This window comes from Mesoplodon mirus (assembly GCF_964341445.2).
Source record: "Mesoplodon mirus genome assembly, chromosome: 16".
NCBI lineage: Eukaryota > Metazoa > Chordata > Mammalia > Artiodactyla > Ziphiidae > Mesoplodon > Mesoplodon mirus.
The window spans coordinates 10,325,037-10,338,342 of record NC_138992.1 but is presented as its reverse complement, the minus strand read 5'-3'; the positions used below and the strand labels follow the sequence as shown (position 1 = coordinate 10,338,342).

At 43.9% G+C, this 13,306-nt stretch overlaps 1 protein-coding gene across 5 annotated transcripts in view; it reads right to left on the bottom strand.

Moving 5' to 3' along the window:
- The window catches only part of ASAP1 (ArfGAP with SH3 domain, ankyrin repeat and PH domain 1), a 353,145-nt gene that overhangs the window by 89,767 nt on the left and 250,072 nt on the right, over positions 1-13,306 (bottom strand). For all 5 annotated transcript variants that reach the window (XM_082601310.1, XM_082601307.1, XM_082601309.1 and 2 more), the window contains 4 exons: positions 6,689-6,763; positions 6,161-6,210; positions 4,013-4,142; positions 2,500-2,585 (listed from right to left, as the gene is read on the bottom strand). In XM_082601310.1, the coding sequence (XP_082457436.1) occupies positions 2,500-2,585; positions 4,013-4,142; positions 6,161-6,210; positions 6,689-6,763 (341 nt within the window). The remainder of the gene's footprint in view (positions 1-2,499; positions 2,586-4,012; positions 4,143-6,160; positions 6,211-6,688; positions 6,764-13,306) is intronic.

Below are 13,306 nucleotides of genomic sequence, written 5' to 3'. Positions count from 1 at the left end.
GAGGTACTATGAGTACACGAGAGATTACTGGAGCAAATTCATTCTTGAGCTCCACCTGACTACTATGTATTGAAAATCATTTTGGGGACTGGAATAAGTTCTCAGAATATGAAATGTCTCTTTTTAAATCTAAGTAGAGGATGCTTCACAGGTCCACTACACATCTATAAAGAGTCTGGAGAGACTGACTGAAGTAGGAAAGTATAAGAGTAGTCCTCAGAAGAAAGGTACACTGGTTTCTCGCTGTGATGGCATCCTTGCGGCTCAACCTGGGGCAGCTGGGGTTGAATTACATGATAATCCAGTTCTACTACGGGATGTCTTTGAATCCCTCTCCCTGCAAGGAAGTTCTCAGCGTGTAGGGTTTCCTTCTGCTGCTCTTTCTCTGCCCTAGGGTAGATGCTTCTACCAGATTCCAGTGCCTGAATGCCAGCCATCCTCCAAGTCCAATTCCAAGTGCCACAACCTCCCTTAAGGAGCCCTCTGTAGACTCCATGGCCAGAAGTCTCTCCTCCTCTTGATGCCCTGTGTTATCACTTTCCAGCCCCATTATGATTATTGATGGACCTGACGTACTTCCGGTACCAGACAGTTAATTCCCATGGGCAGAAGCCTTGTTTCACCTCTGAACCCCAGAACCTAGAAAAGTACCTGGTCTCTGTTAAGAGAGTAATAAATATTTGTGGAAAGGGAAAAAGCCAAGAATCAAGGGAGGATGCTCTTCTTTTCACCTTTACCAACAAAGGCTAATATATCTCTAGTTTACAAAACATCTTATTTTTTGGAAAACTCATGTCTGTGTAGGTTAAATCCTCCTCTATGACTTAGAGATTTTGAAATCAAAAGAGATTTCTAAAATCAGGTGAAATCAGACTTGCTGCTCAAGTGTTGTAGTAATTGAGAAGACAAAGAGATTCACTTATTTCTGTAAAAGTTTCAAAGAATGATCTGTTTCTAGGAAAACTGAAACTGATGAAAGATGAAAAATTCCACTCTAATCTAAAATCAGGGACCACCACCACACATTTCAGAGTTTCATAAGCACCCTGCTATACTATGAAGGCAAAGGTTACTCCAGGTCTTCAGTATGAGGCTTCCACAGGCAAAATTATAAATGTGAAACTATTTCTACTTCACTATAATTACTTTTATACATATCTGAAAGTTTTATACAAGGCGGAATTTACTTTGAAAAGAGGAAAAAAGTAAAATCAAAGTTATGTAAATAAAAAGTTGATCATTAAAAGTTTGATCTTCCTGAAGAGAAACAATCCTGTATAATAAAATATGTGAATGAATGATTTTTAGTGCCACTTAGAACCATCCCAGCAGCAAACAGGCACAACGCAGCAGGCATTGGGTGAGACAGTCCCTATGCATTATCTCACTTAATTCTCACATCTTCGCAAAACCCAAGGTGGGTCTACTATGAACCTTAACCCCACCTGACAGATGAGGATACTGAGGTTTAGAGATGCACCTGACAAAGGTCACGTGGTTACCCGGCCGCAAAGCCAGGATTTGAACTCGTCTATCTGCCTGACTCAAGCCTGGTGCTTTTCCCATCACATTAATGCTAGCCCCCTTGAATGTTTCCATTCAGCATGAAGATCCTCCTAGATACAACATTATCAAAAAGAATAAGAGAGATGACCAAAGGAAATTATAAATTTTAACTTCTTGGAGAGTAAGCATTTTACCTAGTCCTAATGACCTTTACAGTATTCTACTTATAAATAACTATGAGAGCTGTCTGGACCACTTTGGAAAGTCCTTGCACTCTATTCTCTGTAACTTCCACTGATTCAATACAGACATGAATGGTAACCAGCACATTTTCAGACAAAAACTCTACAATAAAACCAATGAAAGCTAACCCAGTAAGTGAGCAAGAAGTAAAATAAGCAAATGTGGTGACAGAGAATGTCAAACATAATAAAAAGGTAGCCCTGCAACATAAGCAAAGATGGTGCCGGTGTAGAACGATGGATGTCTCTCAAAATACACCAGCAACTACACAGGAATCCAAGTATAAATACCAAGTATTGCTAATGTCCAAAGTATTTAATTTCACTTCACTTGGATGATGAAAAAAACAAAACAAAAACAATCCCAAGTAGGAATATGTGGTACAAATGACCCAATGATAGGTAAAATGCCAAGTAAGCGGGGCAGGGAGTTCCTAGAAAGGCCTCTTTAGGGACGAAATGACAGTCAAGCGCATTTGTGACCACAGCTCCACAGGCTGTCAAGGCCCAAGTTAGCATTTGTAAGACAGTGTTTAGAGGAGCCAAATAGTCACCCTCATTTGAGTGAACGATTTATAGAAACTGCTGAAGATGGAAGACAAAACCATTTCTTATCCTTTGGCCGTGGAAGGTCATGACACAACTATATACAGGGACCAAATGGAGACCAGAAAGGAAAGAATTAAGAAAACCAACGAAGTGAAGGGGCCCTTACTTGGGCTAATAATCCTGACTGCAAGAGTCCACTTACTTGCACTGTGCGTGATAATACTTTATCAGATTCTGCAGCAGATCCACACCCTTTTTGGTCTTGATTTCGTTAACTTTAATGAGATACTGCGGAAATAAAACAGAATTGTGCGTTGATCAGGTTACCAGTCGTTAATCAGTGTGAGTTACTGAGGCTCAGCTGCCGCCAGACAGTGTGAGCTTAATTTAGGGAATGTTGATTTGACACAGTCACAAGTGTACCAAGCAAACTGATCAGCGTGTTAGCATTTTATAGATGCTTAAGATTAGTTTACTAGACAAGCAGAAATCAAGCACAGCAAAACATTCTGGAATAATTGATTATCTCCCCCCGGGTGTGCAGTGGATCTCAAACTCATAGTTCACGTGGTCAAAACCTGAAAGATGGATTGAAAGACAAATGGCATTCTCTTTAAGGGATACGCTTGTAAGATACTAAAACTTCCAGACCAAAGAGGTGAATTGGAAAGCACTTTTGCTACTAAAAAGTGAAAGAAAAAAAAATAATAATGCATTATTAGTTTATGCACTAAACACTACTGGCTCTGATTTTCACAACTGGCCAAGATTTTCTGTTGATATTGTTGTTGTTTTTTTTTTGTGGTACGCGGGCCTCTCACTGTTGTGGCCTCTCCCGTTGCGGAGCAAAGGCTCTGGACGCGCAGGCTCAGCGGCCATGGCTCACGGGCCCAGACGCTCCGCGGCACGTGGGATCTTCCCAGACTGGGGCACGAACCCGTGTCCCCTGCATCGGCAGGCAGACTCTCAACCACTGCGCCACCAGGGAAGCCCTGATATTGTTTGTTTCTTGTTCACTTGTTTTACTGCATGGAAGTGTTCACAACCAGACAAGTTCAAGGAGCCAAAGGGTAATAATGGGGGTGGGGGTGGGGAGAAATAAACAAAAAAAAAAATTAGGGAAGAAAAACTTGAAAATGAGAAAATTCTATCCCCTTTAATATCTTCGGAAAACTGCAAAAGGAATTCCATTACTCTGCATCAGAATGGGCTGGTCTCTAGGTCAAGGAATGCCAATGGGAACCCTGTTTGAGAACCACTGCTCTAAGTCTAAGGCAACATGCTTTTTGTTGCATTTATTTTTTTCATGAGCTCAGACTTTAATCACTACTTCAAGTTTTCATTCAAACTTGGACACATGGTTAAAAAAAAGCAACATGCTGTACATCTGTACCAGTAAAACTTAATGTTCACCAGTGTTACCCCTTCACCAAAATTGTTTTTCCACACTCACTCACAAGCAATAGTAAAGTTCTCACCAAAGAATCCTGTTTTGGCTTAAAGAGCCCCATAGGACCCAGGCTCAAAATATGAGACAACAGTGAAACGGCGGATCCCAAAAGGCTTGGAGAAAAGTGGAGATTAGAGTCCTTGAGAAACAGTCCCCTCCTCTAATCATCAAACACAGCCTGCATTTAAGCATAAAGACCGCTGACTAGCAGGAAGGACGACAGTTAATCAAATTCTAGGCAAAGGGCTGAGAAGTCTGCTCTTACTTCGCACATCTGGAGCTGAAAGAGGCGCCTCTCCTTCTCCATCTCTTCCGCGATCTCAGCTCCGGTGATCTCCGTGCGGATCATCCCGTGCTGTTTGGCGTGCTCCCTTTTCTCCTTCTCAATTTTTGTACTGTAATGAAAGCAGGTGCCATCATTAAAAACAAAAACACCACACTCATGTCTTTCCTTTAATGGGAGCCACTTGATTATTTCTTAATTACCAGAGTTAGGAGGCAGGAACTCTTAGGTAGATAGCATCGATCAAAAGTGAAAATCTAAGTTCAAAGAGAACCAACACATTGCATGGATCTTCACCAAGGAGACTTCCTACATTTTAACTCTGATCTCACACATGAATGGATTCATATAAGTTCTCTTATATTTTGGTTGGCATCAAGTAATTTTGACAGTTTACTTTTTCTAGAGTAAGGCACCTTACCATGAAAAAGAATCAGAAGGTTGGAGGTCTGAGGCATATCTTGATTATCAATAGATTGAGATTTAAGAGTTAATTCAAGACAAAGTATATAATGGGTCTTTGTAGGCATGCATGTAAATTAGTCAAACGTAATTTCCATTATTTCTCTAAACTTAGGCTGTTTTCATACCACAGTAACGTTTTAATCATTCAACCACCTGGCACTGGATTGTACAAAATAAGGATTTAGAAGAAATCCTAATCTATAATTTGGAATGCTATGAAAATGTTCTTCAGTTGGGAAGCAACCAGGGAAATAAGAGGGAGGGACCACATAAAACCTATGGTACCCGAGGCTAATGCTTGGCTATGACAGATGATACTTTGGTATTAACACCAGGGGTCACAGCCCTTTTTCTGAAAATCCATTTAATTTGAAAGCAGACTTCTAATTTCAGAAAGAGCCTATAATTTCTAGTTGTGAAAGCAAAGACTGATTTAGCCTTCAAATCTTGTTTTAAATTGTGGGGTAGGATATCAAACCCCAAAGAAAGCCAATATCCTTGTCTACATACAAACACAGTGGAAAATCAAGCCATCAACCCAATGGAAAACCTACAGACCTGGCTGGGATTCACTGTAATACCCTCGTGCCATACCTAAGCAACTCTTTTCATCACACCACCTTGGAGGTTAAATGGGTGTGAAGGCGGGGATTTTACCAGAAGGAGAACAAACCTCGGCTCTCTCTCCACTGGTGTGGGTGGGAAGACAGCAGGAAGCTACAGGCGCTTGAGAAGGAACATGACGGGCGGGCATAACTTAGTCCTGAGTTTGTTTTTCTTTGGCTTGTGTTCTCACTCTGCTGTTATTGCTGCCTACAGAAATGCTTTTATTCTCTCATGTTTGTACTTGTCCAAGTTTATAGCTAAGACTTTTATTAAATGTTTTTAAATACATTTCTCCTCCCACCCCACTCCACAGCCTGGTTACAAATGCCTCAGAGCAATAATCACAAAGGGATGTGGTAGGACCGGCACCGCACGAGGATGAGCCAGGCCCACGACAAGACCTCACGTGCGGCCTCCCTGTCATCCCGCACGATAACCCCAGCATGTGGGCCTCTGACTGCCGTCATGCCACACGGCTCCGGCTCTGGGGTTACACAGACCGGAGGGGACACCAGCCCGACATTTATTAGCCTTAGGACCTTCTGCAGGCCCCTCAGCCTTTCTAAGCTTCAGTTTCCTAAGCCATAAACAGACAGTGCAAGGTGCCCACGGAGAGGGTTGCTGTGAGGAGGTCATGCATGTAAAGCACTTTGCATAGGCCCTGGTGGGCAGACAGATGTCACAAGCGCTGGGTATTATTTGTACTGCCCAGTTGCCGTGCTATCCTGAAATGTGTAAATGGTCTACAGTTATGTGCTAACTATAACAAAAGAAAAGCTGCAACAGTCACAGACCTACAGCTTGACAATTCGGCCATCGGCCATGGATGCCCAAATACCCGACAGTGAAAGTATATCTCGCTCCAGACACGACTAGCACGGGAGGTGTCGGCACTTCTAATCAGGTCAGAACACCCAGCCTCTCAGCCCTTACGAGGATGGACTCAACGGTGTTTTGTCCCAAAGCTATTAGTTCAGGGCTCTGTCCTTCTGGTAGTTATTCTTTTTCTTAGAATACTCACAACAAATAAACCAAGCAACCAAACAAAAAAACACTTACAACTTTGTCTCATAATCTTTCCAAGCTTTGTCAAATGGCTTCTTGAGATCCTTAAAAAAGAGAAAATAAAACTGAGGTTGAAAGTACTTTTGCTTAAAGGTGTATAATCTTCCAGTAACATCTTAGCAGAAATGCTCTCCTTTATAGGACACTTGAAACTTCACACAGGACACTTTCAGGCACATCACACAACTTACTACACCCGAGAAGCTAAGAGAGTGGGACGGTGTGCGTTCCCAGTCACGACCCAGTGGTTCTGAGAGGTGGGTCCACGGGTCCTCCGGGGGGAGCCCGGACTCAGCGAAGACGCCCCCCGCCGCCCCGGTCTTCCTGAGTGTCTCATCTTGTCTCTCGGGCAATAGTGCTATGTGAAGCGGTGTGTTTTTTTCTAATGATCATTTTCCAACAGCATTTTTTATGCTGAAAACGTTCAGAGCGCCTTTCAGACATGAGTACCACTGGGATCTTAGGAGAGAAAGAAGGCAACCCTTTCAAGCTAAACTGAAAATCAAATTTCTCAACACTCACTCCTTTGACTCCCTTTAGGTCTCCTTTCAACAAGGAATCCAAGGTGAAGATCACATTGTGGCTCAGGCCCTGGAGCTGAAAAGCAAACAAAGATGGGAGACGGTTAGAAAAAGAAGGTGCACGTGGAACAGCAAAACCAGCCGATGCTGACTGAGCACGGGCACCTCACCCACACACAAGCTCGACGAAACGAGGGCAGAGACCTCGACGGTCCTGCTCGCAACTGTATCCTTGGTGCGAAGTTCCGTTAAAAGGAAAGCTATTTAGGAAGTGCAATCTACAGCCGGAGCAGGGTTTTTTTTCACTGTTCCGGGGCGGTGGCCTGGGTCTCCTTGATTTTAGGGTGGTGCGAAGAGCAGTCTACAGAGAGAGGGGGAAGGAATGTACCCAGCTGGGGAGCAGGGTGGCAGGGAAACCAAGGGAGGGACGGGCCAGTGTGGAAAGAGTCAGGAAAACAAGGGCTGAGAAGCGCTATGCAGTCCGTCTTCAGGGGGAGCCCTGGCATCTTGGCGAAACCAGTTTCAGCAGCGTGGAACCGAGACCGCAGGGACCCGCAGCACTGGTTACAGATGGAGAGGCTGGCGGGTCCCCTCATTCGAGAGGGAATTTTATTCATGTGTGAGCGTATTCATTTATCAGGCCGTCCACCCTTCCAACCACTCTTCCATTGCTCATTTACAAAGTACCTATTCTGTGACACCCGCTGTGCCAGGGCCTGGGACGGGGTGCGATGATGTATACAACACGGCCTGCCTACAGAGAGCTGGCGGCCCAGGGGCAGACGCAGTCAGTACGCAGCCAGCTCTACCGCATGATGAGGTCAGGCAGAGGGAGAAGGTGGTGTGAGAGGAAGCAACGCTGACACTTAACAGGCTCTGTGCGTGACCCTCTTAACCACAGCTCTAAAGCGAGGCTACTAGAACCTGTCGTGGGTGGCTGCTGTGAAGATGCAACGAGTTAATGCACGGGGAAAGTGCTGCTGTGCTCCCTGACACCTGGGAAGTGTTTATTACCTTAAAAATCCTACGGGATGTTAAATACGAATAAGGCAGTGTGGGGGCAGAGGGGCAGGGCGGGGAGACCTGCCCTCCAGCCCTGAACTCCTCCCTGGTCCTGTCCCGTGGTTCTCATCTGAGGCTTCCTGCAGCTCCAAGTCACTCCACGTCTTGCCCTCCCTGACCACCAATGTGACACACGAGGGCAGTTTTCCAATGCATACCACCAGACGGCTCGGGTCAGAAACAACCATCTCTTTCTTTTTTATTTCAGACAAAGAGTTTCCTACCAAGACATTCCATCTTTGCAATCTCACCACCACCCACGCAGAGAAACAGCCGGGCTGGCAGGCCGGCCAACAGTGAGAGGGCCGTGATGCACAGCCTACGTTCTGGGAGGTCGAGGGCACTGGGTCTTAGGGTGTGGGGTGAATATAATATCAATAACATTAATATTTAATTATCAATAATAATCAAACATTATATTTAATTAATAACAGTAATATATAATGCATAATTTATAATTACATTATTAGATAATTATTGATAATATAATAGCTATAATATTTAATTAATAATAAATACGATTAATGGCAACAGTTTGTGGCTTTCCAAAGGGTCACAGTATGTAAACTGATATAGAGAATATCTGTGGTATTAAAATTTCACGGAGAAAGTTATTAGGAAAAGACTATCTTTTATTTTTATTTATTTATTTTTTTTGCGGTACGCGGGCCTCTCACTGTTGTGGCCTCTCCCGTTGAGGAGCACAGGCTCCGGACGCGCAGGCTCAGCGGCCATGGCTCACGGGCCCAGCCGCTCCACGGCATGTGGGATCTTCCCGGACCAGGGCACGAACCCGTGTCCCCTGCATCGGCAGGCGGACTCTCAACCACTGAGCCACCAGGGAAGCCCAAAGACTATCTTTTAAAAAGCTCCTTGGGGTGGGAGTTTGCAGGTAGTAATAATAAAAGAAAAGGTAGAAAAACACTGGCTTTGGGTATGAGATGGGAAAAACAAACATCAACAGGACTCATTCTCTGCCCCAGACAGACAGTGGGAATAACATCTTGCTCTGAGTCCTCAACAGTCTCATGCCTGGGTCACAAGCCCCCTGCATCCTGCTACCCTGTGGGTCTTGGGCGTTTGCGTGGATGGTGCTAAGTGAGGCAGGGATCTCCGCTCATAAAGCCAGAACCTACCTTTCCTCTGTTCGTGGAGATCGTGAATTTTCATCTCAACACTTACCGCCCTTAACCCTTTATCTGTATCTGTTTCCTTATTTGTTTGCTGTGTTCCCAATTTGAATGCAAGCTCTTTGAGACTGGGGTATGTAAGTTCACTGCTATGTTTCCAGAATTTAGAACACTGCATAGCACAGAGTAGGTACTCGATAAATATTTGTAGAATGAAGGAAACACAAAGTCACATGTGTATAAGGGTGTTCTCTACAGGAATGTTTATACTGATGCTAAGTTTAGTGCTTATCAGTAGGGGACCAGTTAATAAATTATGGAAGTTCTACACAATTGCCATAAAAATGAGAAAGCTTTTTATGTCTAACTTTGGAAATATCTCCAAGATAAACTGTTTTGTGATAAAAGCAAAGTGAAAAACAGTATTCATGGTGTACAAGGATTTGTATAAAAAGAGGAAAAAAATATGTCCATGCTTAAATTATTTCTGAGAGGATACAGACTAAACTGCTGATACTGGTCCCCGCCAGGGATGGACACGGGGTAGGGCAAGGACACAGGGTGGGAGAGGAGCCCTTGTACTGTGTATCTTCTGCATTTCAGAGGGGTAACATGTACTACATTGTGTATTCAAAAAAAGTAAAAATTCTAAAACAAAACATGAAGAGACAGTGATCATAAATCATTTTTAACTATTAGTCCTAAATCAAGGCTTTCCCCAATGTCTCTCATCCTTGGGGAAATGAAGCAGGAAAAAACAAAAGATACATAAACATCATTGCCAACTTGGCCTGAAGGCTGTGTTACAAAGTAACAATAAAATAATTGTGAAAGTCTGTGGTCTGTACTCAATGTGGGGGTTATTGGGAAGGAAAAGTCCCTCAAAAACCACGTACTGACCACACAATGAACACACGGCATCACCTTTCGGCCCAGTCATCATGGTCAGGCACCGGGCAGGCGTGTGGACTGCAGTTGCATTGATGGAAAACCCCAAGAATTAAGAATTTCTCTGTGGTTATCCACACACATACTCTTGGGGGCTGATAAGAAACCAAGAAGGCAAAATAACCATGTATTATGAATTCAGAATCTTCCCAGTGATGATCCTATGAAAAGGCCATAGGAAAAAAAAATTTAAACTTACAGACTCCTCCTAACTTATTTCCTGGTGAAAAGGTAGGTTAATTTATAAAAACTAGCAAAGGAGATTGTGTTAAGTGAATAGTAACTGTCTGTTATTATAAAGATACTGAAAGAAGTCAGAGAGAACAGAGCAATCTCAAGAGGAGGAAACTTTTAGGACATATTTGGGCAAAACTAAATGTCCCTTCCTTGGCCACCCCAACTAAGAAGAACACCTACTCTCTCAGATGTTTTAAGGTGTTGCTCTGTGACAGGGATGGGTCACAAGGCTTCACAGGTGTAGGATTCTATCATTTTCCTGTTTGTTTGTTTGTTTTTAATTTTCCGGTTCTTTCAGGAATCCTTTTCATGACCTGAGCAAACTGTTCATTGCAAACGGATGTGTAACAAAAGCATCCCATGGGCAATGCAGCCAACATAACACAATAATAATATTAGTGGACAGACTTCCCGTATCACCTTCAGAATCCTCAGATTTTTAAAAGAAGCCTTTCAATTCTATTATATAATTATTTCCCATTTACTTTACCGAAGTCCTATTGATTACTTTACTCTCAGTCCATTTCCTTTATCAATAAAGTTAAATTAACGTAAGTTCTTTATGTGATTCAAGATTACACAAGGTTAGAGGGCATGTTTTAAGAAGTATATCTTTTCCATTTTATTAAGCACACAACACACTAAAGACCATTTCAGGAATGATGTGTAGTTGGGTAAAGACACTACTTTCCAAACAAACTGCTGTTCGTCTCCTTCCTCACAAAAGCGAAATTTCCCTGGGACTTCCCTGGTGGTCCAGTGGCTAAGACTCCACGCTCCCAATGCAGGGGACCTGGGTTCGATCCCTGGTCACTAGAACTAGATCCCGCATGCCGCAACTAAGGCCCGACACAGCCAAATAAATAAATATTAAGAAAAGGGGGGGGTGGATTTCCCCTAGGAGTATATACATCAAGCCCACCAAAAAATTTGGGATAAACCAGACAAGAGGTGGCTGAGGTCTACCGTTCTGCATAACGATGCAAAAATGACTTGTTTAAGCAAATAAACTGTAATTAATATTGGCTTTGATAAAAATAACCATTTATTCCTTACAACTGCTTAAACACTACCAGACATTATATAAACTGGCCCTGTAATTCCAGCCATTGGAAATGACTTCAGGAACAATTTTCCTGTGTATATAAACACACACACATCTATGCCTTTATTTTTTCTTTACCCCTATATAGCTTTGCTACAAAATGAAAGGGTCTCGTTACCTGTTTACTGATTTATCACCTTTCTTTTCTAGAAGGTATGTTCCTTAAGGGGAGGTAGCTCATCTGCCTTGTTCACTAACTGACCAGATCCCAACACAGGAGCCAAGAAGCAGTGTGGGTCGTCACGCTGCAGGGCAGTTTCTGGCTGGCCTGTGTGGGCCTCGGGGGGCAGTGACTCAGCACCGCCGCTGTTCTTCGCTGTGTGAGAGCAGGAGAAAGCAGCGCAGCTCTGCAGACGGTACCCCCATACACGCCCGCCCTTAACACCTACGTGCACACGCGACTGTCTCAATTAACAAGGACGTAACCTGCTTGCTTTGTCATCCTGCATTAGTGCTGACACCCTCTCTCCACTGCCCACTGCTTCCCCCTGTCTCTCCTTCCCCTCTACAGAGGGAAACAGTTCCTCTGAAAGTAAGGCTAATGCGAACCTGCTGACTTGCTCAACACTTTGGAAAATCCAATTAAAGTAATGAGCCAGCTCCCAGAAATTCTGCTGAGATTCCCTGGTATAAATTAGGTATTCTGTCTGGTGCGTTAACTCCTTCATGCCCTAGACCGTTACTCACCACCTCGAAGCTATTTTACACTGGTGCCTTGTCATCAGGCCCTCTTCCAGGGCATTAAGATCTGGAGAAAAGAGTTTTTGGTGGGAGCCCAGAGGCATGAGGCCACACATCACTCCCAGCCTGTGACTTTGGGAGAACCGTCTGACTTGCTGACTTGGCTTCCTGATTTAAAAATGGGTGTCCTGGCACCTTCCTCAACTAGCCCACACTGATGTGAGGGGACCAGGGCCTGACACCACCGGAGCTCCCACTTCACTGCAGACACACAGGGTTGCCCGCTTCATTGGCTGCTCCCGATAACCCTGCAAGGTGTGTTCAAACACACTATGAATTGGAGGCGTCAAAGCACAAACCAGGTCCGACACTAAAGGCAATGAACTGCTTACAGCACCATCTTCTTACAGATATCGGAATGCTTTGAAAACTACAGTATACTATATATATGAATGAACAGTTATTATAAGCTATTACTGACCTATTAAGCTAAGCTTTATTTTATTTGGCTGCATATGCATCAAGGGGAAACAAAGAATACTGCTCAGAAGTGGAAGGATGAGAGTTAATGATAGCACCTCATACACGGTTAAGGGCTCTGTAAGTGTACCCTTCACAGATGCCAGAGTGCCCCGTGCCCACATGGTCAAGCAGGTGGCATGCACTCAGTAGGCTGTGTTTGGGCAAGTCATTCAAGGCCACTCCACATGCTGCCAGGGGGCTGTGTGACATACAGATACGGCCTGCAATGCATGTACAACACAGACTCTTAATAAAGTGTGACTCGGTTTATTTTCTTAGAATTCTTTACACTTGAAAGGCTCAGCAGTACTGGTGGAAAAAACATAATGATAGCATTTCAGATACTGAAATAGGTCTTTTGAGGCTGGGGAGGTGGAGGGGGTTGATTCCCAAAGGTCCTTCGCATCGCACCACTCTCTCCACTGGAAGTTTCGTAGCTGTTTGCCTGCCTCATTCTATAAACTGTACGATAGTGCATCCCATGACACCATGTTCCAACCCAGGCAGTCTGAAATAAATTATTAAAATGATAGTACTGTGTTTAACATATGTTATCTAAAGTTATTGCTTGAAACAACTCTGTAAGATGGGTCTTAGTCTCACCCAATTAATGAGGAAACAGGCTCAGAGAGGTTAAGCGACTTGCCCAAGGTCAAACAGTAAGGAAGGCAGATGGTCAGGTTACTAATTAAGGTTCTTACTAACTCCAAAGGCCAGCCTCATGTGCTGTGTCATGCTGTTAGACTGATGTCTTCAAGTGATTTATCAGATCAGATCACTCTCCTGCTTAAAACACATCAACCACTTCCCATCGAACTGGATTCAAATCCGACCCCCCAGTGTAGGTCTAACCCCAGCACAACCTGTCTTGAGCCCCTCCACCCATTCCCACTGCCCTTCAACCACGCCAGGCCTCCTCGGCTTCTCAACCCAT